This window comes from Tupaia chinensis, unplaced genomic scaffold (genome assembly GCF_000334495.1).
Source record: "Tupaia chinensis unplaced genomic scaffold, TupChi_1.0 Scaffold000362_1, whole genome shotgun sequence".
Classification (NCBI taxonomy): Eukaryota; Metazoa; Chordata; class Mammalia; order Scandentia; family Tupaiidae; genus Tupaia; species Tupaia belangeri.
The window spans coordinates 3,966,953-3,991,416 of record NW_006159859.1 but is presented as its reverse complement, the minus strand read 5'-3'; the positions used below and the strand labels follow the sequence as shown (position 1 = coordinate 3,991,416).

The following is a 24,464-nucleotide window of genomic DNA, read 5'->3' as shown; positions in this document are numbered from 1 at the left end:
TCGCGGCCGCCTTAACTCGCCTGCGACCGTGTCGCGTCGGTGACGTCACGGACCCCGGCCACTCTCATTGGTCCATTTCAATAGTCGCGGGATACTTGAACTGCACGAACAGCCGCAGCGCCGGGGCGGGCTGCTCGCTACTCCTCCCGGTTGTCTTTGGTCCCCAGCGCCCGGCAGTGCCCGCCTGCGCCTTTCGCAGCCCTCTCGGCCCTTCGCGGTCCCGAGCCGGGTGAGCAGGCGGGCAGGCTGGCCCGGCCTGTGGCAGGCGGCGACGGCTGGGGCGTTCCTTGGCGGGGTTGGAGAGACCGGTCGGCTGGGTGGAGTGCACGCTGCTTGGCGCCCCAGCCTGATCCAGCCGCCCTCCGCCTGGAGCAGCGATGTTGGGCAGCTCCGCGCCGGGTCCTGCGACCCGCGAGGCGTGCTCGGCACTGCTAACGCTGCAGCAGACGGCGCCCCAGGAGGACCAGGAGAACATCAATCCCGAGAATGCGGCGCCCGCCCAGCAGCCGCGGACCCGGGCCGCGATGGCGGCATTGAAGACCGGGAACCCGCGGGGTGCAGCACCGCAGCAGAAGCCCAAGACGCGACGGGTAAGAGATGCAAAATATCTGTAGGAGGAGGGCCGAGCGGGAGTCGAGCATGGGCTTTAACACGCAGAAAAGACGGGAGAAAGCAGCCTCGTGGCTTTTTAGGAGAGAGGCCCGGGTCTGGAGTCTATTTGGTTCCTGGTTTCTAGTGTGTGAGATGCCACTGTAGTAGCTTCTCCCATTATTCTTCGCATTATGACCTCGCCAACCTTGTGTGTTCTTGCCTACCTGCCCTATACTGGGGGGGCTTCCTATAATCAGATCAAGCCCTACAACGTTAAGGTGCCCACTTTGCCCAACTCCGCCTTTCTCTCTGCTTTTAAACTTCGCACTGCTCTAGGACCCAGATCTCCTCGCCATCTGGTTAAGCGTTTACCTCTACTTTAGGAAAGGGTATGAAAAAAATACTTTGCTTTTAGCAAATTCCGCCATTTTGGCCGGATTTGCTCTGTTGCTCCACCCTGGGGCGAAAGTGGTGAACCAACACTTTGCCATCTCTTTCCTAAACTTGTCATCTGTTGGCCTGCCACCCCACCCTTCTTGTCCCCTTGATTAGCTTTGCATAATTCCTCTTAGTAGTCTTTGTAGGAATGCCTTTGACAAACAGAAACATTCCTATCTGTCTTTGACTACTCAAAATAGGATTTGCCTGGATTTTGTTTCAGAAAGTTTAATTTTCCTGATAGAGTTTTTGGGAATAAAAGTAAAGACTGAGACCTGTAAGGGGAAGAAGGCAAAACTCCAAGCTAATAGGCTAAAGCCAGTTGTTAATTTCTTCTTAGGTTGCACCTCTTAAGGATCTTCCTATAAATGATGAACAAGTCACCATCCCTCCTTGGAAAGCAAACAGCAAACAGCCTGCATTCACCATTCATGTGGATGAAGCAGAAGAGATTCAAAAAAGGCCCGCTGAATCAAAAAAAATAGACCATGAAGATATGCTGGCTTTTAATTCAGCTATTACTTTACCTGGACCAAGAAAACCACTGGTACCTCTTGATTATCCAATGGATGGTAGTTTTGGTAAGTTTTCAAGAAAACCTGTATTGAATTAGGTCATTATAATCATTAGACTTGCAATCTTTCGCTTTTTAAGACATTGCCTAATCTAATCATTTTGGCATATGTTTAACACCAGGATTAGAAAAAGTACTTTATATCTGGATCTCGCAGCTAACGCTCCATCTAGTAACCTACCATTCCTTTGGGTACATTGCCATTCATATCAATTTAATCATACCTTGAGCACTTTTCTTTTTTTAGTTTGCTGTAGGTCACGTGTGTTTGTGTTCGCTGCGGGGTGGTGGTGGTGAGGGGGGGGTAGAAATTACCCCCAGAAGGGTGTGTCCATGCTGCAATCCCTCTCCATTCTCTGAGGGATTTTGGGCACACATGCCTGCAGTGTTTTTCAAGCTGCCAGGTTTGGGACACAAGCCATGCAACTGACCATGTGGGATCCAGCTGCCTTAACTATCACGCCACCTGCTGGTCCACTGAGTACTTATTTTATTCCAGCCCTGTAAACATTTGCTTGGTTGGGAGAATAATCTGTTGAAGTTATGAGATTTACTTCTAACATACCACTTCCGAGTGTGCTATGTGAGAATTCAGTGTTAAACATTGTGATATCTATCATCTCTTCTATCTTTAAAATACTGTTTCAATGAAGCCATTCTGATTGATCATCTGATACCAGAAAGTGACACCATTCTCTTACAAGTCAATAGTTATATCACATTTGCCCTTACCCATATATAGAGTAGCTTCTATAGACAGATCTGCCTAGTTTGGGCTGTTTCTTTACTAGTCTGTTGAGTCACTAGACAGCTTACTAAATCCAATCTCAGTTTTGTTGGCGGGCAAGGGGAAGTAGAAATGTAGGCAAATCCTTTGGAAACAATTCATGTGTTTTCTCCAAATTTTTAACTTTAAGGTGGTCTCTGAAATGAAAAAGAATAATGGATGATATTCTTGCCTCAAAGGATAATTTAAATTACAAAAAAAGAATCACATAACTAATTACAGCGTTCACCTGTCTGAACTATGCCATTTTGTAGTTGTCTTATTTACACTTGTTAATGGAAACTGCTATACTGATTCTAGCTATTGCCAAATTGTCCTTTAAAATGTCAGACTCTAGAATCTGCCATCTATCTTAGGGGAAATGTTCACTGTTATCTCCAAACTTGGACTTAAGCATTCTGTCCTAACAGAACTTCCATGCCATCTATTCCTCCTCCTCATAAAGGATCAATAATAATTCAAAACCCAATGCTTGTTTTCCTGTTTGTGGTCTATCAGTATTTCCTTTTTCTCACTAAAATGATTCTAAAGCCACATGGACGGAGATACATAGAGTTAAATATTTGATTTACTTTATGATGAGCCCATTTTAGCTAAGTGAAATAAATGCTTTGGCAGTGTGTTTCCTTTCAGAGGCAGTCGTTTGTAGCTCTTACACAGAAAATTACTTCATTATATCTTTGAATTTTCTCAGAGTCACCACAAACTATGGACATGTCAATTGTATTAGAAGATGAAAAGCCAGTGAGTGTCAATGAAGTACCAGACTATCATGAGGATATTCACACATACCTTAGGGAAATGGAGGTATGAGCTCTCTGAATTCTTTGTATACTATATTCATGAACTGTGGCTAAACTGAGGGTAAGTTTAACTACTTATAAAATAATCTAATGCTGTACCTAAGTGTACAGCAGGTAACATCTCTGTTACAGGTAAAACAACCTAATTATAACGCACCAATTTTCTGAACAGGTTAAATGTAAACCTAAAGTGGGTTATATGAAGAAACAGCCAGACATCACTAACAGTATGAGGGCTATCCTCGTGGACTGGTTAGTTGAAGTGGGAGAAGAATATAAATTACAGAATGAGACCTTGCATTTGGCTGTGAACTACATCGACAGGTTCCTTTCTTCAATGTCTGTTTTGAGAGGAAAGCTGCAGCTCGTGGGCACCGCTGCTATGCTGTTAGCCTCGTAAGTATAAAAGTGATTTTGACCCTTTCGTATAGGGAAGAAACTGATTTTTACCACACTACATTATTTTTGGGATAAAATGGTAAGGGTTGGAGAAAGTGGAAGAGGAAGCTTTTTAATTTAGAATATTCATTTTACCAGGTCAGGATTCCATGAATGTACATAGAAACTGGCTATACTCAGTATGCTACAACTAGATTACAAAATTGGGTTCCTTCTGTGGTTTCCAAAATGTAAGCACTGTCTTACTTTTGTATTAAGACATGGAAACTAAATTTAAGAACAAAAACTTAAAATGTTTATTTTCCTAAGATTTGCGTTTTTCTAAGTTTTCAGCTACTTGAAGCCTAGCATTGTTTCCATTTTAGGAAATCTCGTGTTTCTTATGTATGTACTTTGCATGTGGAGAAATATCTTGAAAGTCATTTATATTCTGTCCCTTTTAATTAGCAACCAGCTACCCAGCCTGTTAGAAATGATGGTTGGGGTGGACCAGCAGTTAGCATAACGGCTATGTCCCTGGACTCCCATGTAGTCGACCACGGTTCGAGTCCCGGGCCTGGTGGCTTAAACTTGCGCCAGGCGCATGTGCATGCGTGCCCAAGATCCCGAGAGAAGAATGGAGAAGGATTGCGGCGTGGCCATCCCCCCTGGGGGAGTGAATTCTTGCTTTCTGTCTGTCTCTTGTCTTTCTGGAGAGTGCACACACCCTATAGCAAAAACCTTTCAAAAAAAAAAAAAGAAATGATTGGGTATCATTGGAAATGCAATCGGTAGTGAGCATGGGTTTTGGATTCATTTCATATTTTGCTAATGGGATTGGAGAACTTGGATAGGGAAGCTTGCTTCTCTTTTAAGACTGATTTCTTAAAACTTTTTTCACTGCAGAAAGTTTGAAGAAATATATCCCCCAGAAGTAGCAGAGTTTGTGTACATTACAGATGATACCTATACTAAGAAACAAGTTCTGAGAATGGAGCACCTAGTTTTGAAGGTCCTTACTTTTGACTTGGCTGCACCAACAATAAATCAATTTCTTACCCAATACTTTCTACATCAGCAGCCTGCAAACTGCAAAGTTGAAAGTTTAGCAATGGTAAGTTATTTTCATTTTGTTGAATGGAGATCCTTAAGTAACAGGTAGGGGAATACTCTAGTTTTGCTGGACAGCTTTGGTCAAGAGATTTAGTATCTCAGAAACAGATTAATGCTGCAGCACAGAAAAATGCCTACTGTGGGCAAAGGATAATCAACCACTAGTAGCATGATGAATTAAACAGTTATTAGGAGGACGAGCAGTTGCTGTAATGGCTACAATGCTGGACTCCCATGTGGTTCGAGTCCTGGACCTGGTAGCTTAGACTCACGCCGGGCACGTGTGCATGTGTGCCCAAGATCCCAAGAAGAGAATGGAGAAGGGATTGTGGTGTAGCCATCCCCCCGGGGGGCGGTTTCTCGCTTTCTGTCTATCTTTCTGCCTTTCTGGCAAGTGCACGCACCCTATAGCAAAAACCTCTCCAAAAAAAGATATTAGGGTGGTTTTGTGGTGTAGTGATAAAGTGATGCTAAAGAGAAAGCACATCCCACATGGCAGCTGTGATTCAGAGGAAGGGGATCAGGTTATGACCGGACCCTGTGGGGAGTGCTCATCTCTGTCTCTCACACACGAGTGCGCATACACTCTAATCTTGAATAAAGGATATTATTAAAGAAGGGAAAATAGGGTCCAACAGGTGGTGTGGTGGTTAAGGTGCTAGACTCCCACATGACTGACTGGTTTGAGTCCTGTACCTAGAGGCTTGAATATTACTGGGCACGTAATGTGTGTGCATGCCCAAAATCCCAGGAGGAGAATGGAGAAGGGATTGCAGCGTGGCCATCACCCTGGGGGAGTGATTTCTTAGTCCCCTCTCACTGTCTCTGTCTCTTCCCAGTGAGCGCACATACCCTTTGGCAAAAACCTTAAAAGGGAGGGTGGGGATAGAGAACACTATGATGGTAGATATGTTTAAAGATAAGACCCAAGTTATTTTTTCTAGTACAGGACCACTATCACAGGAAAAAATTAGGTTAGACGGCAGGATTTGAGGTTTAAATTCTAAAGCTCTTGTGATCATAAAGTATTTTCCATTCCAGTTTTTGGGAGAATTAAGCTTGATAGATGCTGACCCTTACCTAAAGTATCTGCCATCCGTTATTGCTGGAGCGGCCTTTCATTTAGCACTCTACACAGTCACTGGACAAAGCTGGGTATGTATTATGTTTTCACACAACTGCCTTGTCATGGAACATCTTGTGCATGATAATTAAGTAACTGTCCTGACAATTTATGATGGTAGATGATGGCTGTTTAGATGTTCTGACTTGGAAAAACAGTCCAAAGAGATACTGTTCAAGGCATCAATAGCACCTGTAGGACAGAAAGCTCAGTTTTAACTTGATTTAAAAGGTATGTTTAAAATAGTCAAGCCATAGGACCTGCAGCTAGTAGAGGCAGCAGAAAGCATGAAAGAATGGAACAGTGGACTGAGAAGACTAGATTTGTTGGAGGTGTAAAGACTAGTTCTGAGGACCAGCAGACGGCGTGATAGTTACGTCACTGGTCTCCCACATGGCTGACCGTGGTTCAAGTCCTAGACCTGGTGGCTTCAAACTCAAGCCGGGCATGTGTATGTGCCCAAAATTCCAAGGGGAGAATGGAGAAGGGAATGAGGCATGGACATCCCACCTGAGGGAATGATTTTTCACTTTCTATCCTTTTGGCATGCCCTATAGCAAAAATCTCTTTTTATAAAAAAAGTTTATTTCTGAAGTTCAGTATACCAAAAGCCAAGTCATTATGTTTGGAGCCTATTACTGAAAACACAACTCATTGGCTCTCTACTCCTTCCCTGCAGCCTGAATCTTTAGTACAGAAGACTGGGTACACCCTGGACAGTCTCAAGCCTTGTCTCATGGACCTTCACCAGACCTACCTCAAAGCACCACAGCATGCACAACAGTCAATAAGAGAAAAGTACAAAACCTCCAAGTAAGAGCTCACTGGGGTAGATACTGAAGCTTGCTTTTCCTGATGACAGTTGAGAGATCGTTTACATTTTAACTTCATTAACAAGATACTATCTGCATGTCCTTAAGCTGTTTTCTTTATAGGTCATATTGAGAGATAGCTGTAATTAATAACTTCTACCCCATTTCTCAGAGAGAAGACGGGGGTGGGGAGTATGGGGTGGGGGGACATGTGTGTTTAGGGGGACCATATAATAAATAAAATCATCAACTCAGGGAAATAGCATTTTGAAAGATCAGCAGATGGCATAATGGTTATGTTATGAAATCTTGCTTTCGGTCTCTGTGTCTCTGGTGAGCACATGCCCTATAGCAAAAATCAAAAAAAGCAGAAGAGGCACTTTGAGGGACCAGCAGATGATGTAATGGTTACATTGCTGGACTCCCACATAATTGACCTTGGTTTGAATCCCAGACCTGGCAGCTTAAAACTCACGGTGGTTGCGTGTGCCAAAAATCCCGGGCGGAGAGGAGAAAGGACTGCAGCGTGGCCATCTCTGGTGGGGCATGATTTCTTGTGCCCTATCTCAAAAACTATTTTAAGAAAAAGCACTTTGAGTCCCTGGTACTTGTACTATCCCATGATCTTCTTGACCCATGGATGCTTACTCAATGTTTTTTCTGCTTACAGGTATCACGGTGTTTCTCTCCTCAACCCACCAGAGACACTAAATGTGTAATAGTGGAAAGACTGCCTTTGTGTTCTAAGATGTAAATCACTCGAAAAATATGGTGTACAGTTTTTATCTTAGGTTTTAAATTTATAATCATTTCCAAATTACAAGTTATGGCCAAGTACAAATTATGGTATCTATTCCTTTTTAAATGGTTTTAATTTGTATATCTTTTGTACATGTATCCTAGATATTTGGCTAATTTTAAGTGGTTTTGTTAAAGTATTAATGATGCCAGCTTTTAGGATAATAATAATCAATAAATTGATTTGGAAAGTGTTTGCAAGTCACATTTATATTTGAGATAAAAATCTGACTTTTTCAGGATTTCACTTTGAAAAGTTATTAACTTGGCCTTCCTGTACAATGGGGAGTGGGAGCCTTCCCTTGAAATTAGTTTTTAGGAAAATGGACCCTCAAGATATGACGTTTTCCTCGGCAACTGGACCAATCTAATCTGCTGACTTGGCCTCATCTAAGCATATGGGGAAGCAATCTGCACTTATCAGTACAGTGAAGACCTTTAGCTATTTCAGCTCGTGGACAGCCTGTGCAAATGCTTTTTCATCCCTCCTCACCTTTTACACTTTACCCAGGTCATGGTTACTTAAAACCTATTAAGGTTTTCAGAGGACGAAAACAACAGAGGTTATGGATGAAGTGGGAAGCTTTTGTGCACACAGACATTAAGTTCTCCAGAAGTTTATTTTAAAACATAATGTAAAAAAGGCAAAAAAATAAAAAATAAAAAAAGACTATATATGAAAATACACTAGATTTTATAATGGATTTGTGAATAAAAAAATACCCAGGATTGTTAGCACTGAATAAATATCCTTTTAATAGTTATATGCAACTGTTAGCTTTAATTAGCAGCTCTCTTCTTTTTTCTCTTTTTCACTGGCTTTTTACTTGGTGCTTTTTCTTGTTTTGTATTGACGGTCTGTGTTCTGTGAATAAAAGTAAATTAAAAGTTTGCTAACAGAACGTGTGTGTGAAATTTTGGATCAGTGAAAACAGGAGGCTTTACTTTTCCCAGCAGGATACAAAATGTGGGATCTCTCAGTAAGGTGCAGGAACTCGGAAAAGCGCCCCAACACTTTGCAGAGTAAGAGTAAAAAATAAATAGAACAGGGATAATCTGATAAAAAGGGATATCTTTTTGGTTATAGCCTTTTGGGTTTATTTACAGTAAGATGTGAATAAAACATGAAAGCAAGCCTCTAAAAGTTTCAGTATGTGGATAAATACATTTGAAATAAGGCAGAAATCGGTTACCTTATTTTTTTTGGATTCTTGTCCGGTTCCAAAATGATCATTTCCTCTTCTTCACTATCTGAGAGTACTATAGGAGCATCTTAAAGAAAAGTTTTTAAGACAGCAATATAAGTAAACTCTTACAAAATTTCCACAGGGACTTATTTTAAATAACCAGGTTCTAAAACTTAGATCTCCATTCTGATAAAGCGCCTGAGCTACTCTCCAGGTGGGGCATGCACGGACACATACCCAACACGCCCTTCTAGCTCTCAGAGCTAGGATTCAAACTGCACGGTTAGCCCTGTAGGACATAGCTCCCTCAATTGCTAGACCACAGAGCTGACCCCAAGTTTAAACGAGAAAATATTTAGTTCCCCTATGAAAGGAATATATTATCCCATATATGTGTGTGTGTATACATGTGCATAAATGTCTACATGACTATATATTATGCAATGTACAATATGTTATCTTTAATAACCTGTGTGTGCGTATACATACAAAATATCTTTATCATATAAAAAACAATGCCACCTACCTTGGTTTCCAATATCAGAGACTTCTCCAGTTTCCATTTTTATACTATCGAGAATGATAGCTTCATCATCACCACCTTCCTCTTCTTCCTTCTCAGAGTCTTCAAGATTGCCCCAGGAGTTTTCAATTCCCTCTCCAATTTGAGCAGTGCCAGGAGTCCATAACACAGGTTTTGAGACACTTCACAAGTTAAGAAAACTGAGTGACAAAAACACTGCTATCTGATGGACCACTGAAGAGATGAGACTGAAAATTTTCTTCTAAGATTGATCTAAACGTGTCCCAAATGCTTAAGGAAAAATTTTTACTATAGTTATACTATGGATGGCTAAACAATAATGAAAAAATAGAATTTATAATTCAGGAATTTATGGATATAATTAACATAGGTTCTCAATATTTTAGCTGCAGTAATAAACTTAATGAATAATTTCAAATATATATATATTGTATAAAATGCTTCAATTCTTAAAGAATAGTCGTCCCCCCCGCCCCGCAGGAAATGAAATGTTGTGAATTGGTTCTTAAAGGATTTTTGTTTTTGTTTTTTGCAGGATAACTGAAGGGATGCTGGATGTTAAAGGTATGAACAATATGATTTACATCTTTATCTTGAATCATAGTATTTTCTCTAACAAAGTACCACAAAGTACCATGTTTCAGGAAACACATTTCAGTATACACGCCCTTCCGTACACACAATAATAGCAAAAAAGTAACGAATCTTGCTGGACTATAAGAGCCACACAATAAAGATACACTTCTGCTGGAGGTTCAGCTTCAGCAATGATTCCTTCTGCTTTCTCCTCTACATCGGAGGTGTCGATAGGGGCCTTTTCCATTTTAAATGCTGTTATCCTTTGATTTGCTATAGACTCTGCGAAGCCAAACTTTCCACCTTCTTTCCTGTGTGTGGGGGTTTGGGAAGCAGCAGGTAGAAGAAAGGATAAAGACAAAATGGGAAAGAAGGGAGGAAAGAAAAAAAACACTTTAGTCTTTGGTGGATGAGAAAATATTGGAACAGAGTTAGTTTATCTGACTAACTTATCCTCACCAATTTATTATGTCTATCAGCCATGCACTAGGTAAGTGCCTTGATGCTTAAAGTAAATTACTTAATTGTCAAATCAGCCCTACCAGGGAGGCATCAGTCTCCCATATTTTCTGGAAGAGAAAACAAGTGCTGGGTTATTTATCTTGCTAAATATTAATCAGTCTGAATAGAGATGGGAATCAATCCTGCTTATGTTCATTACACTAATTCTACAGTTAATAGATTTTTTTCTAAGAAAATGTTAACTTGTAAAGAAAAATCGTACATGGCTTTTCAATACAGGCTATGTTTAAATTGGAATAAAGTACAGTAAACAGCACACCATTAACTTCCAAAGCCATACTAAGTAGTATTGGGTCAACAGAAAGGTCATCCCATATTTTTCTGTTTTCCTATGCAAAAATGCATCATGACTTTTTCACCAACCCAACACATTCAACACAAGGAAAGATCAAGTGCAAACATTATCTGGTTGCCCTTGTGCAAGAAAAGCCTTTAACAGGGAAAAAAATGTACAGAAAAGACCACTTAGTGCTGAAGAAATTAAACGTACCGAACTTTCTGGTCATTCTCCAAAGCTTTCTGGATTAGCTCCGTGATTTCTGCTACTTTCACGCCAGCTATTTTACTGCATCTCAAAACCTATTTATAAGAGTGAATTCTGTTAACTTAAAGACAACAAACTAAATGGCTTTCTCTAATAAAACTAAAACCACACAATTAATATTTTTACCTTTATAATTCAGACCTGACTTTTAAAACTTTCAAATATGAAAATGTCACATAAACACAAATTAAGGTGAAAGTTGTTTTAAAATATATGAAGAACTATCACATTAAGGGAACTGACCTCAAAACTTTCTCATACAACAGTGTACAAGATACTGTGCAAGAGGCCAAGCACATGAGAGGATTTCAAAAAGTTCACTTAGAAAAATGAAATTAAAGTATACGTTTACTTGGTGGGAAAAAAATTCTGAAATCCATGCATAGCTTTTTCATAATACCATGACCTTTTTTTGCCATCTATTTGCCATGATCTTTTTGAAGTCCCCTCATCTGTGCTCAGGGTCATATTACAGTAACTTCCTTTCTGTGTGAGTAATCCACAGAAATAGGGCCTTGAACCATGTAGTTAGCCATGTGGGACCCAGTGCTTTAACCACCATACCACAGGCTACCCCCACGATAGAGTTGGAGTGTTTTGTTCCTACCTTTTTTTTTTTTTTGAGACCTATTCTTAACAGGACATCAATCAAAGCACTAACCTGATCTTTCAGTAGCATTATCCCACCACTGGACTGGATGGTACAAATCTCCCGATGCTTGTTCATGGCGATCACCAGCAGGCCATCCATCACACGTTCTTCTCGTTCATTGGGATCCACTAATAAATATGTTCTGAAATGAACAAAAATGTGGGTAACATCAATTTGGTTCACTTTAAAACTGCCCCAATGTCCTACACTCTGAAGTTCTTCTGAGTTCCACTAATGGTCCACTTAAAAAATATCACAAAGGCAGCCCCAAAGCTTAGTGGTTAAGGGAGCAGAACTCCACATAGCCGAATGCAGTTCAAATTCCAGCCCCAGCAACTTAACAAATAAGCCCATCTCGTGTGTGTGCATGCTGTAATTTCAGGTGGGACAGAAGAATGGACAAAGGACTGCAGAGTGAGCACGACCCACTGTAGGTGCTATTGCCATCTCCCCCCCTCTCTGGTAAGTGCATGTGCTCTCTGGTAACTAAAGAAAAAAATAAAAACCATCTATTTCTGCAACATCCAATAGATTAGCCAATCCTGAGCCCTTGAAATGTGGCCAGTCCAAACCAAATATGCAGATGACTTGGTGGAAATAAAGAATATAGACTATCTCATGAACAAAATTTTTAAATACTGATAACAATAAGATGAAAAATTTTTTTCATAAATTTATTTATAGGGGGACCAGCAGTTGGCATAATGGCTATGTTGCTAGATTCCCATGTAGTCAACGGCGGTTTGAGTCCCGGACCTGGTGGCTTGAACTCACGCCGGGAACCTGTGCGTGCGAGCCCAAGATCCCTAGAGGAGAATGGAGAAGGGACTGTGGTGTGGCCATTCCCCACTGGGGGGTGATTTCTTGCTTTCTAGCTCTCTGTCTCTCTCTGTCTTTCTGGCGAGTGCACAAGCCCTATAGCAAAATCCTCTCAAAAGAACAAAAACAAAACTGAAAAAAAATTACCTATAGGATAGAGGTGTTCACCAGAAAGACAAAGAGAGGGAAAGTGAGAAACCACCCCCCCCACCCCTCAGGGGACGGTCACACCACAATTCCTTTTCCTCTCTTCTCAGGATTTTAGGCACACATCCACACAACCCAGGAGGCAGCCAGGTCCAAGATTTGAACTGCAAAGTCAGCCATGTGGGATCCAGCTTCTTAACCATTATGCCACAGGCTGGCCCCTCGTTTTACCTTTTAAAGTGAGTACTAGAAACTACAGGACAATATTGGTCCATTTCCCTCTACTGAAACTCTACACTACAATCACTGTAAGCTGAAAGCTTTTCTCTAGTCTTTACACACAAAATTATTAAATATTTATAACTCCCATCTTTCTAAAGAGACTTAAGTAAGCATAAGTGTTAATTTAGAGCCACCATTACATAGACCTAAAAGAATCCAGACTTCCCATGTTAAAAGACTTAGAAATGAGTTGCAAGGAAACCACCAGATGGCCAAAGGATACCAGTTTTTTCCCCCATTATGTAAGCCATCTCCCTTATAATGCACTCCTAGAACTACTGCATCCAACACACTCTAAGTCCCCTGTCTCCCATTCATTCAAGCAATTCTTATTCCCACTTTCTCAGATTAAAGTCCAGCAGATAATTCTCTTAACACATGTACATCTCTAGGAAAGATGACATGAAACCATGCCACAGGAAATTCATCAACGTACAAGCATGCCATGAAAAAAAATGCGACTTCATGACAGAAGAGTTTTGTCACTTCTTTTGAGAAAGCATTTTACCAATTATTCCCTTGCAAAGAAAAAAGAATGATACATACTTTACTATTGAACGAAGGGTTTGTTCATTTGTCCATGACATATATGAGTACAGCAATAAAGTTCCAAGCTGCATTTATCACTTTTGCCTAAGAAAGGTAAGACGTACCCTTGCTGGAAGAAGGCAAAACTGACACAAATAGGCATGTGGTGTATACTCAATGGTACGGGATCTCGCTCCTCGGGTGTATACTGTTTTGAAAGAAAAGGTTCAAAATTACAGTCACTTTCGAAGAAGCTTCCAATTTTTTTCAGTGAAACAGAGGGGACTTTGATTTTACACTGTCTCCAGCAATTCACTGTAGCATTTTTAAATTCATTTCTTTTTCAAGTCTACTAATTGCTCTTTATTCCTTTTTTTAAAAACTTCTTTAGACCAACTCCCTCCTCTAAAGGAATATTATCTCTGCTGTTAGTAAATCTTTGCCCACTTCTAAGTCTTCCTGAAGAGTCTGCTCTAGTATAACGCCTAAAAGCAGTATTGTACATATGGCTGCTTTGAAAATGTGGGCGCCTGATGTCTCTCTTTGCACCTTCAGGACTCAAACTGTGATTATAGTGTTCTTTCATTATCCTGGAATATAAACTTGTGTAAGTTGAAATGGACATACCCAGCACAAAAAATGAAGACAACACAGGTCAACAGTTTTCAGAATGTGGTCCAGGGGCCACCCAGAAACTCTTTTAAGTTAGAAGTGTAAATTCTTAGGTCTTACTCTGGAAATGGAGACTTATGTTTTAAGAAATCCTCCAGATACTTCTAGACTTCTCTCATCTATTTTGCTTAATGAACCAAAGTTCTGGTGAGAGATTTGAATTTACTGATTCCTAGTCCTCTTCAGTTACTCCATGCCTCCGCAGAGTGACTATCTCACTGTGCTGAGAATCATGTAGTTTTCATACACATGGCCCCTAAACAGAAGTCAACCACTTGTCCTCATTCAATTATATTCTGGAAGACCAAGCTCAGATGTATTTTTATTGACAGACACTTCAATATATGAAATGTAAAAGACTTCTAGGGCTATTCTGACCATGTGTAGTTTTTGTTCTTATGAACAAATTTTAGAGCCCAGCTACCCACCATCCTCATCACATCTGCACGTCTAGGAAACTCTTTTCATCACAGGCAGGATCCTGGTTCCCAGCATGAGAGCTTACCAGTGTTACTTCATCTCCCTGGACAGAGACATCCGGTCTTCGGAAGTGACATAAGGCCACGATTGCAGCAATGCTGGCAGCATCAATAATATTTCCATCATGATTTAATAAATGGAGATCTACACGTATTTGCCAAACCTGGAAGTGAATTTAAAATAAAAATAAATCCTTAACTGATGGCAACCAGTGGCTACATATAAGGAAAAGTTAATACTGCCTGCTTCAACTGACTCATTTAAATAACATAGGAAAATGAGAGAGTATATAAAAAGCCACACATTTTTTGAATAAATCAGTTTTACACAAATCTAAATGGTTATTTTTATCTTTTTAAGACAACGGGCCCAGGGGCTGGCAGGTAGTGTGGTAAAGGGTGCTGGACTCCCACACAGCCCATGCGGTTTGAGTTGTGGACCTGGCGGCTTGCTTTCTCACTTTTTCTCCGTCACTCTGTCCCTCTCTGGTCAAATTAAAAAATAATTCTTTAAAGAAAAGAAAAGAAAAGAGAAAATGGGCCCTTCAGAGACAGATGGTATAAAGTTCCAAGGGTAGAACTCAGGAACATCTGATGTGAAATGAACCAGCAGAAAACCAAATGAACTAGAGCTCTGAGAATGGAAGCATAGAGGCTAGTCCCCATGAATCAACAATATTCATCCTAAGATTAAGAATTTCGGGCATATTCCACACCTTCTCACCAGCAACAACACAGAGAGATTCAGTGTCTATACACTTCGAATTTCTCAGACATCTTTCCAAGAGTCGATTCAGTTTCACCAGGAGATCTGACTGCCTACAAAAATAGGAAAAAGCTAATGCCATAAAATATAACACCACATACTAAAACAATAGCTCGCTACTCTTAGATTTGCCTATGGCTAAAAGCATAGAAAAAAGATTTAAATACCTGCCAGGTTCAAAAGCTGGAGCAGCCATCTGAGACAGTTCGAGGTTAAAAAAAAGAATACCTTCTGTTGCCCTGTTGAGTTTTGGAGAAACAAGTTCACAGGAAACCTGTCCAAGGACTCTGCAAAAATAAAGGTACAAAGCAGTTAAATATATATATTTCCTTTCAAAATTTAAAGCAATCATATACTCAGCACAATTTACCATAAGAGGTAGAACTACATATGAAATACAGTAAACTATATGCAGAAATAAAATACATTTTGGCATAGCTAAACAGAAGACAGAAAAAAACAGCTCTCTTTTTACAAAATTTGGTACTCTATAATTTTTCTTTTTCTTTTTTTTTTTTGGAGAGGTTTTTGCTATAGGGCGCGTGCGCTCACCAGACAGACAGAGAGAAAGCGAGAAATCACTCCCCAGAGGGGATGGCCACGCCGCAATCCCTTCTCCTCCATTCTCCTCTCACGATCTTGGGCACACACGCACACGCACCAGGCGTGAGTTTAAGCCACCGGGTCGGGGACTTGAACAGTGGTTGACTACGTGGGAGTCCAGTGACATAGCCATTACGCTAACTGCTGATCCCCTCTATAATTTTTCTTAAATCAATAATCTTTTATTTCTCCTTTCTAAAATATTTAATGGTACAATATGGCATGAAAACTTCAGGTTTCTTAAGGGCCTTCCTGTGTTCACCAACATTATTTTACCAAATAGACTCATGACATTCAAATGAGAATTAAAAACCCAATTCACCTGTCACTCGAGAAAAAGCGGAAGGTGGGATCTACTTACTGACAAGATGTTAAAAATCTTTACATTCTTCACATTAATAAGAGAGTGAACGTGCAGAAACAAGTTCTGCTTAATCACTGTTGTCTACATGATTTAACTTGAACAGTGGTTGACTACGTGGGAGTCCAGTGACATAGCCATTACGCTAACTGCTGATCCCCTCTATAATTTTTCTTAAATCAATAATCTTTTATTTCTCCTTTCTAAAATATTTAATGGTACAATATGGCATGAAAACTTCAGGTTTCTTAAGGGCCTTCCTGTGTTCACCAACATTATTTTACCAAATAGACTCATGACATTCAAATGAGAATTAAAAACCCAATTCACCTGTCACTCGAGAAAAAGCGGAAGGTGGGATCTACTTACTGACAAGATGTTAAAAATCTTTACATTCTTCACATTAATAAGAGAGTGAACGTGCAGAAACAAGTTCTGCTTAATCACTGTTGTCTACATGATTTACAGAGGTCAGAAAGAACTGTTACACTCATGATAGAAAGTATTGTTATAATCAAAAATTTAAAGTGTGACCACAAAACTAAAAATACTTAACACTAAGGAAAATGCTTATTTTTATCAGCTAATCAAAGCACTGTCTAGACTGCTTTGAAAACAACCGAGTCAGTAGGATTCTTTTCCAAATCTGTCCCCGTTGAATCAGCATCTTCCCTGTATTATCTGTTACCTTGTCTTCCCAAGTTCCACAATACAGCACCCATAATCTGTACCAAACGAGATCTTGACGTTCCTATAATCATAGGTTTGTCTGCCATCCAGCCGCTGTAAGCATAACATTCATTCATTTAGTCCTTCAACAAGTATTTCTTGAGTAACTATTATACTTTCGTATTTGGCCTCGGGCTAAGAACTTGGAAAAAGCAGGGAACCCTAACCAACCCACCTCACCACCTCAACTAAGCAGAAAAATGGAAATTACAATAGATGCCCGGGCACTGACAGTTACTTCTTGAAAAGGACCCGTGGGGGCAAAAGAACGCCCGGAGGTTGGGAGACTGTACCGACCTTTCCCTAGAAGCACCCGAGCCCACGCGGGCCAGGTCTGTAAGTCCGCATGGTGCGATCCGAGCGTCCACACAGCGCGCAGTTCTGCGGGATCGCTTACCTTCTTCTCCTCGATCGCACGAAGCAAGAAGCGGCGCTCGCAGTTCGAGAGTGGGGTTTCCTTCATGGTGTTGGCGCACCTGCCCCTCCGGCCCTAGAATCTGCCAGGAAAAGGAAACCGATTTCCTCGCGTTTAAGCTGCCCACTAGGTGACGCCGGAGAGTAACGTCATCAAGGCGCGCCGGCTGCTGGTGGGAAAGCACAGGCTCGGGCGTCGCTAGTGCGCAGACTCGGAGCAAGGTTGGGGCGGGGCCAGCGGCCGGAAGGCGCTCCTGGGACTGGAGGACGGCATCCCGAGCGGGAAGTTCGATTTGTTTCCACGTAACAGCGTGAAGAAGCGCACCCGAAGAGAGCTGTTGGGGTGACAAGTTATTATCAATACGCCGCTCTCACGCTTCACCCACAGTCCTTCGGGGTTTAGGCTGCACGGGCTTTACTGCTCTTTCACAGATGAGGAAGTTGACTCGCGGCCCCGAGGAAGCCGCCGAAGACGCCTTGGAGCGGATTTAATTCAGAAACCTTGGAATGAGGTGGCGTGGATTGGGGCGCGGAGAAGACAGGAGAGACGGTGAGCTCGGATGATTGCGGGCCGAAGATGAAACCTCGTGCGGCCCGAGAAGGTGACAGAAATTGAGAACGTTCTTGCTTTAATGGTGTGGCTTGAGACTAAACCCGCTGCTAGATCTTATAGTCGTATAGGTTGTCTAGTTATTTTAAGGCGGTAGACTTAATTTTACAGGTGTAGAGAAATCTTAATGGGTCTGTGCTGCCAACCATTCGGCGTCTTTGGAGAGGGAATAAATATCGCAGAGTAGTTTAAAAGCAGAAACCCTAACCTGCCCGGTTTCTGAGTCTGCTCTTAGGGGGCAAGTTTCTTAGCCTATGTGCTTTGCTTAACTCTCCTGAAAAATAAGGGCGGTAAACCCAGGTGTTAGGAAGGACTAAAACGAGTTCATGCACTCAGTGTAGAATGTTTAGACTGTCACCGGCCTGGAGAAAGCTCCGTGCAAATGTTTCCTATTCCTTTTTTCTGTAGAGGTGGTAGTCAGGTAACTCCTGCAGAGGCTCCTTTGGGCTGCCGTTGTCTCCTTAGAGGTTTTTCCTACCAGTGATAGGTTTGATTCTCAAATATACAGCACGTGTAATATTTAAAGAGCTACTGTGCTCAAGGTTCGTTCGAGTGCTGGAGAGACAGGGTGGACGACCTTCTTTGGGGAAATTTACTTTCTCTTTGCAAGAAACAATAAAATACCTAAACCGCCAGCGGGCTGTGTAGAAGGTAAGGTGGTTGGAGCCCACATGGCCTACTATGCAATTGGAGTCCTGACTGGGTGGCCAGAAATCCACCAGTGTGCGTGCCTAAAATTCTGACAGGAGAATAGAGAAGGGGTTGCACCACCATTATCCCTGGGAAGTACTTTCTTACTTTCCCCCTCTGCTTCTCTCTCTCTCTCTGGTGAGCACATTTGCCCTATAACTAATTATAGTAATAATAACAAATAATAATTACTCTGTGTTAAGTAATTTCAGTGAAAACATCTAATAATAGACTGTTTTCGATAGTATAGCTATTCAAACATTAGTTTCTTTTCTCTTTTGAATTGACAAAGGTTTTCCAGGGACTGTTCCATATTCTGCATGTTAGATTGCTGTTTGATTATTTTGATTTTGCTTTTCCTTCCACTTTTGTAGAATTTTCACTGTTCTTACCTACTTTCACTATTATATTACTCGCATTGTAATATTAACAATCCTGTATTTGTCTTTTATTGGAGTTAACCAAAGTTTTATGACCCATTTGCATTTACATCTTCATTACTTTACATCCTTGTTTTTAATAAGAAACTTTGTGGGTTTTGTTGTTTGTTTGTTTGTTTTTTGCCTTAGTGGGCTTGTGTGTGCCAGAGAGACACAGAGAGGGAAAGTGAGAAATCAAACCCGAGGGGAATACAACGACTTCGCAATCCCTTCTCCAGTCTCTTGGGATATGGGACATGCACACAGTTAGCACGCAGTCATCCCTAGGATAACTTTCAAGCAGCTAGGTCCAGGATTCAAACTGCGGTTGGCCATGTGGGAGTCCAGCACCACCTGCTGGCTCAGTAAGAAACTTCTGAAATACCTAGTCTGACATTTTTTTCATACTTTCAAGAGATAGTTTAAGTTCGACAAGATGTGCAGAAATTGTTTGAAATTCTGCTCTTTTAGAAAATCAGTTTGAGTTAGCGTGAATGATCCATCAAAAATAATCTGATTCTCAACAAAATATTGTTGTATACATCCTTTGTATGGAACATCTTTTGTTTGCCTGACTGGTACCCAATATTTCTTGGAGAAATGTCCTTTCCTGATTCCATGTGATTCTGGTGTTAATGTTAATAGCAGGTATGGGTGTGACCAGACCCTGCTAACATGGGACCCTATTCAGGTCTCCCTGCTGACTCTTCACTTAGCCAGAGCCCAGGAGAGTTCCTCCAACAGTCTTGACATCTGAACTGGGTGAGAGAGAAGATCTTTCCTTCTCTCAGATTATAAACCCTAAAACCTATGCAAGCCTGGAACTGGCAAAGGCCATTTGCCCCTACTTGGAAAGAACCTGTTTGAAGATGAAGTCATAGTGAGACAAGCAGAACTGAGAAACATGAGGGAGAAACGGGAGTCCGTATGTGGAAATCAACTTTGCACATTTTCTTGGACCTTCCAGTTAGGTGAACTAATACATTTGAGTTGATCTCTTTTTAATTGTGTCTAGAAGAATCCTAATATACTTCTGTTGGCGTATAGCGATCCATGTCTTAGTAATCTTTGTAGCACACACTGAAACTAGAAGGGTACCTACTGAATAAATGGATAGATGGTCTGTTATAACACAGAAAGAATTATAGAATGGATAAATGAATGAACAGATGAAAACTTTTCATTTACCATATAATATGTATGCCATACAATTTGTCTGTATAGAAGCTGGTTTCCTAAGTTATCGGAGGGAAATAATATGAAATGTTAAAAATGGCTAGCAGTTGGTGTAATGGCTATGTCACTGGACTCCCACGTAGTCAACTCTGGTTTGAATCCTGGACCCGGCAGCTTAAACTCACTCCGAGTGTGTGTGCGTGCCTGCCCAAGATCCCAAGAGGAGAATGGAGGAGAGGGGATTGTGTCTCTCTCTCTCTCTGGTGAGCACATTTGCCCTATAACTAATTATAGTAATAATAACAAATAATAATTACTCTGTGTTAAGTAATTTCAGTGAAAACATCTAATAATAGACTGTTTTCGATAGTATAGCTATTCAAACATTAGTTTCTTTTCTCTTTTGAATTGACAAAGGTTTTCCAGGGACTGTTCCATATTCTGCATGTTAGATTGCTGTTTGATTATTTTGATTTTGCTTTTCCTTCCACTTTTGTAGAATTTTCACTGTTCTTACCTACTTTCACTATTATATTACTCGCATTGTAATATTAACAATCCTGTATTTGTCTTTTATTGGAGTTAACCAAAGTTTTATGACCCATTTGCATTTACATCTTCATTACTTTACATCCTTGTTTTTAATAAGAAACTTTGTGGGTTTTGTTGTTTGTTTGTTTGTTTTTTGCCTTAGTGGGCTTGTGTGTGCCAGAGAGACACAGAGAGGGAAAGTGAGAAATCAAACCCGAGGGGAATACAACGACTTTGCAATCCCTTCTCCAGTCTCTTGGGATATGGGACATGCACACAGTTAGCACGCAGTCATCCCTAGGATAACTTTCAAGCAGCTAGGTCCAGGATTCAAACTGCGGTTGGCCATGTGGGAGTCCAGCACCACCTGCTGGCTCAGTAAGAAACTTCTGAAATACCTAGTCTGACATTTTTTTCATACTTTCAAGAGATAGTTTAAGTTCGACAAGATGTGCAGAAATTGTTTGAAATTCTGCTCTTTTAGAAAATCAGTTTGAGTTAGCGTGAATGATCCATCAAAAATAATCTGATTCTCAACAAAATATTGTTGTATACATCCTTTGTATGGAACATCTTTTGTTTGCCTGACTGGTACCCAATATTTCTTGGAGAAATGTCCTTTCCTGATTCCATGTGATTCTGGTGTTAATGTTAATAGCAGGTATGGGTGTGACCAGACCCTGCTAACATGGGACCCTATTCAGGTCTCCCTGCTGACTCTTCACTTAGCCAGAGCCCAGGAGAGTTCCTCCAACAGTCTTGACATCTGAACTGGGTGAGAGAGAAGATCTTTCCTTCTCTCAGATTATAAACCCTAAAACCTATGCAAGCCTGGAACTGGCAAAGGCCATTTGCCCCTACTTGGAAAGAACCTGTTTGAAGATGAAGTCATAGTGAGACAAGCAGAACTGAGAAACATGAGGGAGAAACGGGAGTCCGTATGTGGAAATCAACTTTGCACATTTTCTTGGACCTTCCAGTTAGGTGAACTAATACATTTGAGTTGATCTCTTTTTAATTGTGTCTAGAAGAATCCTAATATACTTCTGTTGGCGTATAGCGATCCATGTCTTAGTAATCTTTGTAGCACACACTGAAACTAGAAGGGTACCTACTGAATAAATGGATAGATGGTCTGTTATAACACAGAAAGAATTATAGAATGGATAAATGAATGAACAGATGAAAACTTTTCATTTACCATATAATATGTATGCCATACAATTTGTCTGTATAGAAGCTGGTTTCCTAAGTTATCGGAGGGAAATAATATGAAATGTTAAAAATGGCTAGCAGTTGGTGTAATGGCTATGTCACTGGACTCCCACGTAGTCAACTCTGGTTTGAATCCTGGACCCGGCAGCTTAAACTCACTCCGAGTGTGTGTGCGTGCCTGCCCAAGATCCCAAGAGGAGAATGGAGGAGAGGGGATTGTGACATGGCCATCTCCTCTGAGGGAGTGAGTTCTCACTTTCTGTCTCTCTGTCTCTCTCTGTCTTTCGGGCAAGCGCATGCGCCCTATGGCAAAAACCTCTGGGGGGGGGCGTTATCTCTGGGTGGTGGGAATCAAGAAAAATTGTTTTCTCTTTTTATTCACAAATTTTTCAAAATTTTCTCTAAGGTATATGAATAGCTTTTATTATTAGAAAATAAAAATATGTTTTCCTTCTATTCTGAGATACTTAGCTGGTTTCTTATTTAGGGGAATTTTTACTTTCAAGTACTTTTTTATTTTGTGTATTTTTTTCTTTTCCTCTTTTTATTTCTTATCTTGCCTTTTTCTAAGTGTGTTGTTTTTGTTTTGTTTGTTTTTGCTTCAAGGCATGTGTTCTTGGGGGAGAGGCGAGAGACAGCGATAGGGAAAGTGAGAAATCACCCCCCTGGGAGGATGGCTATGCTGCAGTTCCTTTTTCCTCCATTCTCCTGGGATTTGGGGCACACATGTATACATATCTGGCATGATTTTCAAACTGCCAGGTCCAAGATTCAAATAGTAGTCAGCCATATGGGAGTTTAGTGCCTTAACCACCACACCATGTGCTAGCCCGTCAACTGCATTTTTTAAAAAGAGAGATTTTTGCTATAGGGCACATGCTTTCACCGGAGAGACAGAGACACAGAAAGTGAGAAATTACATCCCCAAAGGGGGATGGCCACACCATAATCCCCTCTCCTCCATTCTTCTCTCAGGATTTTGGGCACGCACACTCACACACCCATCCAGCATGAGTTTAAGCCACAGGGTCCAAGGCTGGAAATCATGGTTAACTATGTGGGAGTCCAGTGACATAACCGTTATGGCATCTGCTAGTCCCTCGACTACATTTTTCTAAAAATAATTATTTAATTTAATTTTACTTATTTATTTTTACTTATTTTAATTTGACCAGAGAAGGACAGAGTGAGTGACTGAGAGAGTCAGAGGGAGACGGACGGAGGGAAAGTGAGAAAGCAAGCTGCCAGGTCCAGGATTTCGTGGTTGGCAATGTGGAAGTCCAGTGCCCTTAACCACCATGCCACCTGCCAGCCCTGCTCAACTACATTTTTACAAAACCATATTTTATCATTTTTGCAGACTCAGGCTTCATACCACATATCAGTTAATATGTTGAGAAGGTTTTCTGCCTTGACAACTGAACACTTTGTCCGATGTAGTGCATATTTCCCTTCCATGGTTTTTCTTGACATTATGGATTTTTTAAAAAAACATACTCATGGGCCAGCAGGTGGTGTGGCAGGTAAAGGAGCTGATTCTCACTTGGCCGACTGAGGTTTGAGTGCTGGACTTGGTGGCTTGCTTTCTCCCTTTCCCTTTCTCTGTTTCTCTCTGGTCAAATTAAAAAATAATAACATGGTATTAAATAAATAATTCTTAAAAAAATACTCATTTGACTCTATTTCTGGCTTGTACTGGAATATTTAAGAGAGCTTTCCCTTTCATTTTTACATATTGGTATGTCCAAAGAGCTATATAATAATATGATTTGTAATAATATCTCTCATGTTATTATTAAGCCTTTTTAGTATGTTTAGAGGTTTAAGAAATGTTCTGTGTTCAGTTTATCATAAATACAACAAATGAGGAAGGAAGGGAAATGAACATTTTTATTTCCACTGGACTCAGATTGGAGTAGTGTGTGGGTAATCCTAGACATGAGGAAAACTGGGCATATGGCTCTTAGACACATCACTGAAGTCTTTGATCTATTCTCAGCTATAACATGCAGGTTCTTGCTCCTTGATAAACATCTGTAGGAAATTATGTGGTTTAATGTCTAAGCAATAAGTATGTTTCAAAAAGTTCTGTGTCAGTTACATTTTTACAAATAAAAATTATAAATTAAGTAGAATTTTTTATTGGGGGTTAAACTTATTGTAATGCAACTAACTTATAGTGTTGTAGGTAAACTAAAGCCCCTCTCAAAGATGTCCATGCCCTGTAGAATCCGTGAATATGTTACCTTATGTAGCAAAAGTTAATTTGTAGCTATGAGTAAATCAAGGATTTTGAGATGGAATTATTCTATATTATCTGGGTGAGTCAGTATTATTAAAAGAGTCCCTATAAGAAGGCACTAGAGGGACCAGCAGTTAGCATAATGGCTATGTCGCTGGACTCCCAAGTAGTCGACCGCGGTTCAAGTCTGGGACCCAGTGGCTTAAATTCATGCCGGGCATGTGTGCGTGTGTGCCCAAGATCCCGAGAGGAGAATAGAGGAGAATGGATTGCCGCGTGGCCATCCCCCCTGGGGGGTGATTTCTCACTTTCTGTCTCTCTGTCTCTATCTTTCTGGCG

The 24,464-nt window shown here is 40.8% G+C and overlaps 2 protein-coding genes and 1 long non-coding RNA gene across 5 annotated transcripts in view; 2 read left to right on the top strand and 1 right to left on the bottom strand.

Annotated features, from left to right (window-relative positions):
* The first annotated feature begins 81 nt into the window (after positions 1-81).
* On the top strand, positions 82-12,090 carry CCNA2 (cyclin A2). Of its 2 annotated transcripts, XR_003550148.1 has the most exons (10): positions 82-590; positions 1,370-1,610; positions 3,085-3,197; positions 3,366-3,589; positions 4,478-4,685; positions 5,726-5,839; positions 6,487-6,620; positions 7,290-7,465; positions 9,684-9,712; positions 11,825-12,090. XR_003550148.1 is itself a non-coding variant. In XM_027773676.1 (8 exons), exons 1-8 carry the CDS (start codon positions 378-380, stop codon positions 7,336-7,338), a joined length of 1,296 nt encoding a protein of 431 aa, XP_027629477.1. In that variant the 5' UTR covers positions 82-377; the 3' UTR covers positions 7,339-8,239. The 2 variants fall into 2 exon arrangements, 1 of the variants encoding a protein (XP_027629477.1); XM_027773676.1 differs by lacking the exons at positions 9,684-9,712; positions 11,825-12,090 and having other exon boundaries at positions 7,290-8,239.
* EXOSC9 (exosome component 9) lies at positions 5,870-17,384 on the bottom strand. Of its 2 annotated transcripts, none has more exons than XM_006153121.3 (12): positions 17,226-17,383; positions 16,788-16,882; positions 15,303-15,422; positions 15,086-15,188; positions 14,396-14,533; positions 13,344-13,426; positions 11,452-11,584; positions 10,737-10,825; positions 9,889-10,035; positions 9,131-9,309; positions 8,611-8,689; positions 5,870-5,999 (listed from the first exon to the last, which is right to left on the bottom strand). In XM_006153121.3, the coding sequence occupies exons 1-12, from the start codon at positions 17,289-17,291 to the stop codon at positions 5,990-5,992; spliced, it is 1,242 nt and encodes a 413-aa protein (XP_006153183.1). In that variant the 5' UTR covers positions 17,292-17,383; the 3' UTR covers positions 5,870-5,989. The 2 variants fall into 2 exon arrangements, with proteins under 2 accessions (XP_006153183.1, XP_006153182.1); XM_006153120.3 differs by lacking the exon at positions 5,870-5,999 and adding an exon at positions 8,019-8,282 and having other exon boundaries at positions 17,226-17,384.
* A 95-nt stretch (positions 17,385-17,479) lies between these two features.
* LOC114008640 (uncharacterized) overlaps positions 17,480-24,464 on the top strand; it is an 11,320-nt gene continuing 4,335 nt past the window's right edge. Inside the window, exon 1 of the long non-coding RNA XR_003550146.1 lies at positions 17,480-17,844. This is a non-coding gene — a long non-coding RNA (uncharacterized LOC114008640). The remainder of the gene's footprint in view (positions 17,845-24,464) is intronic.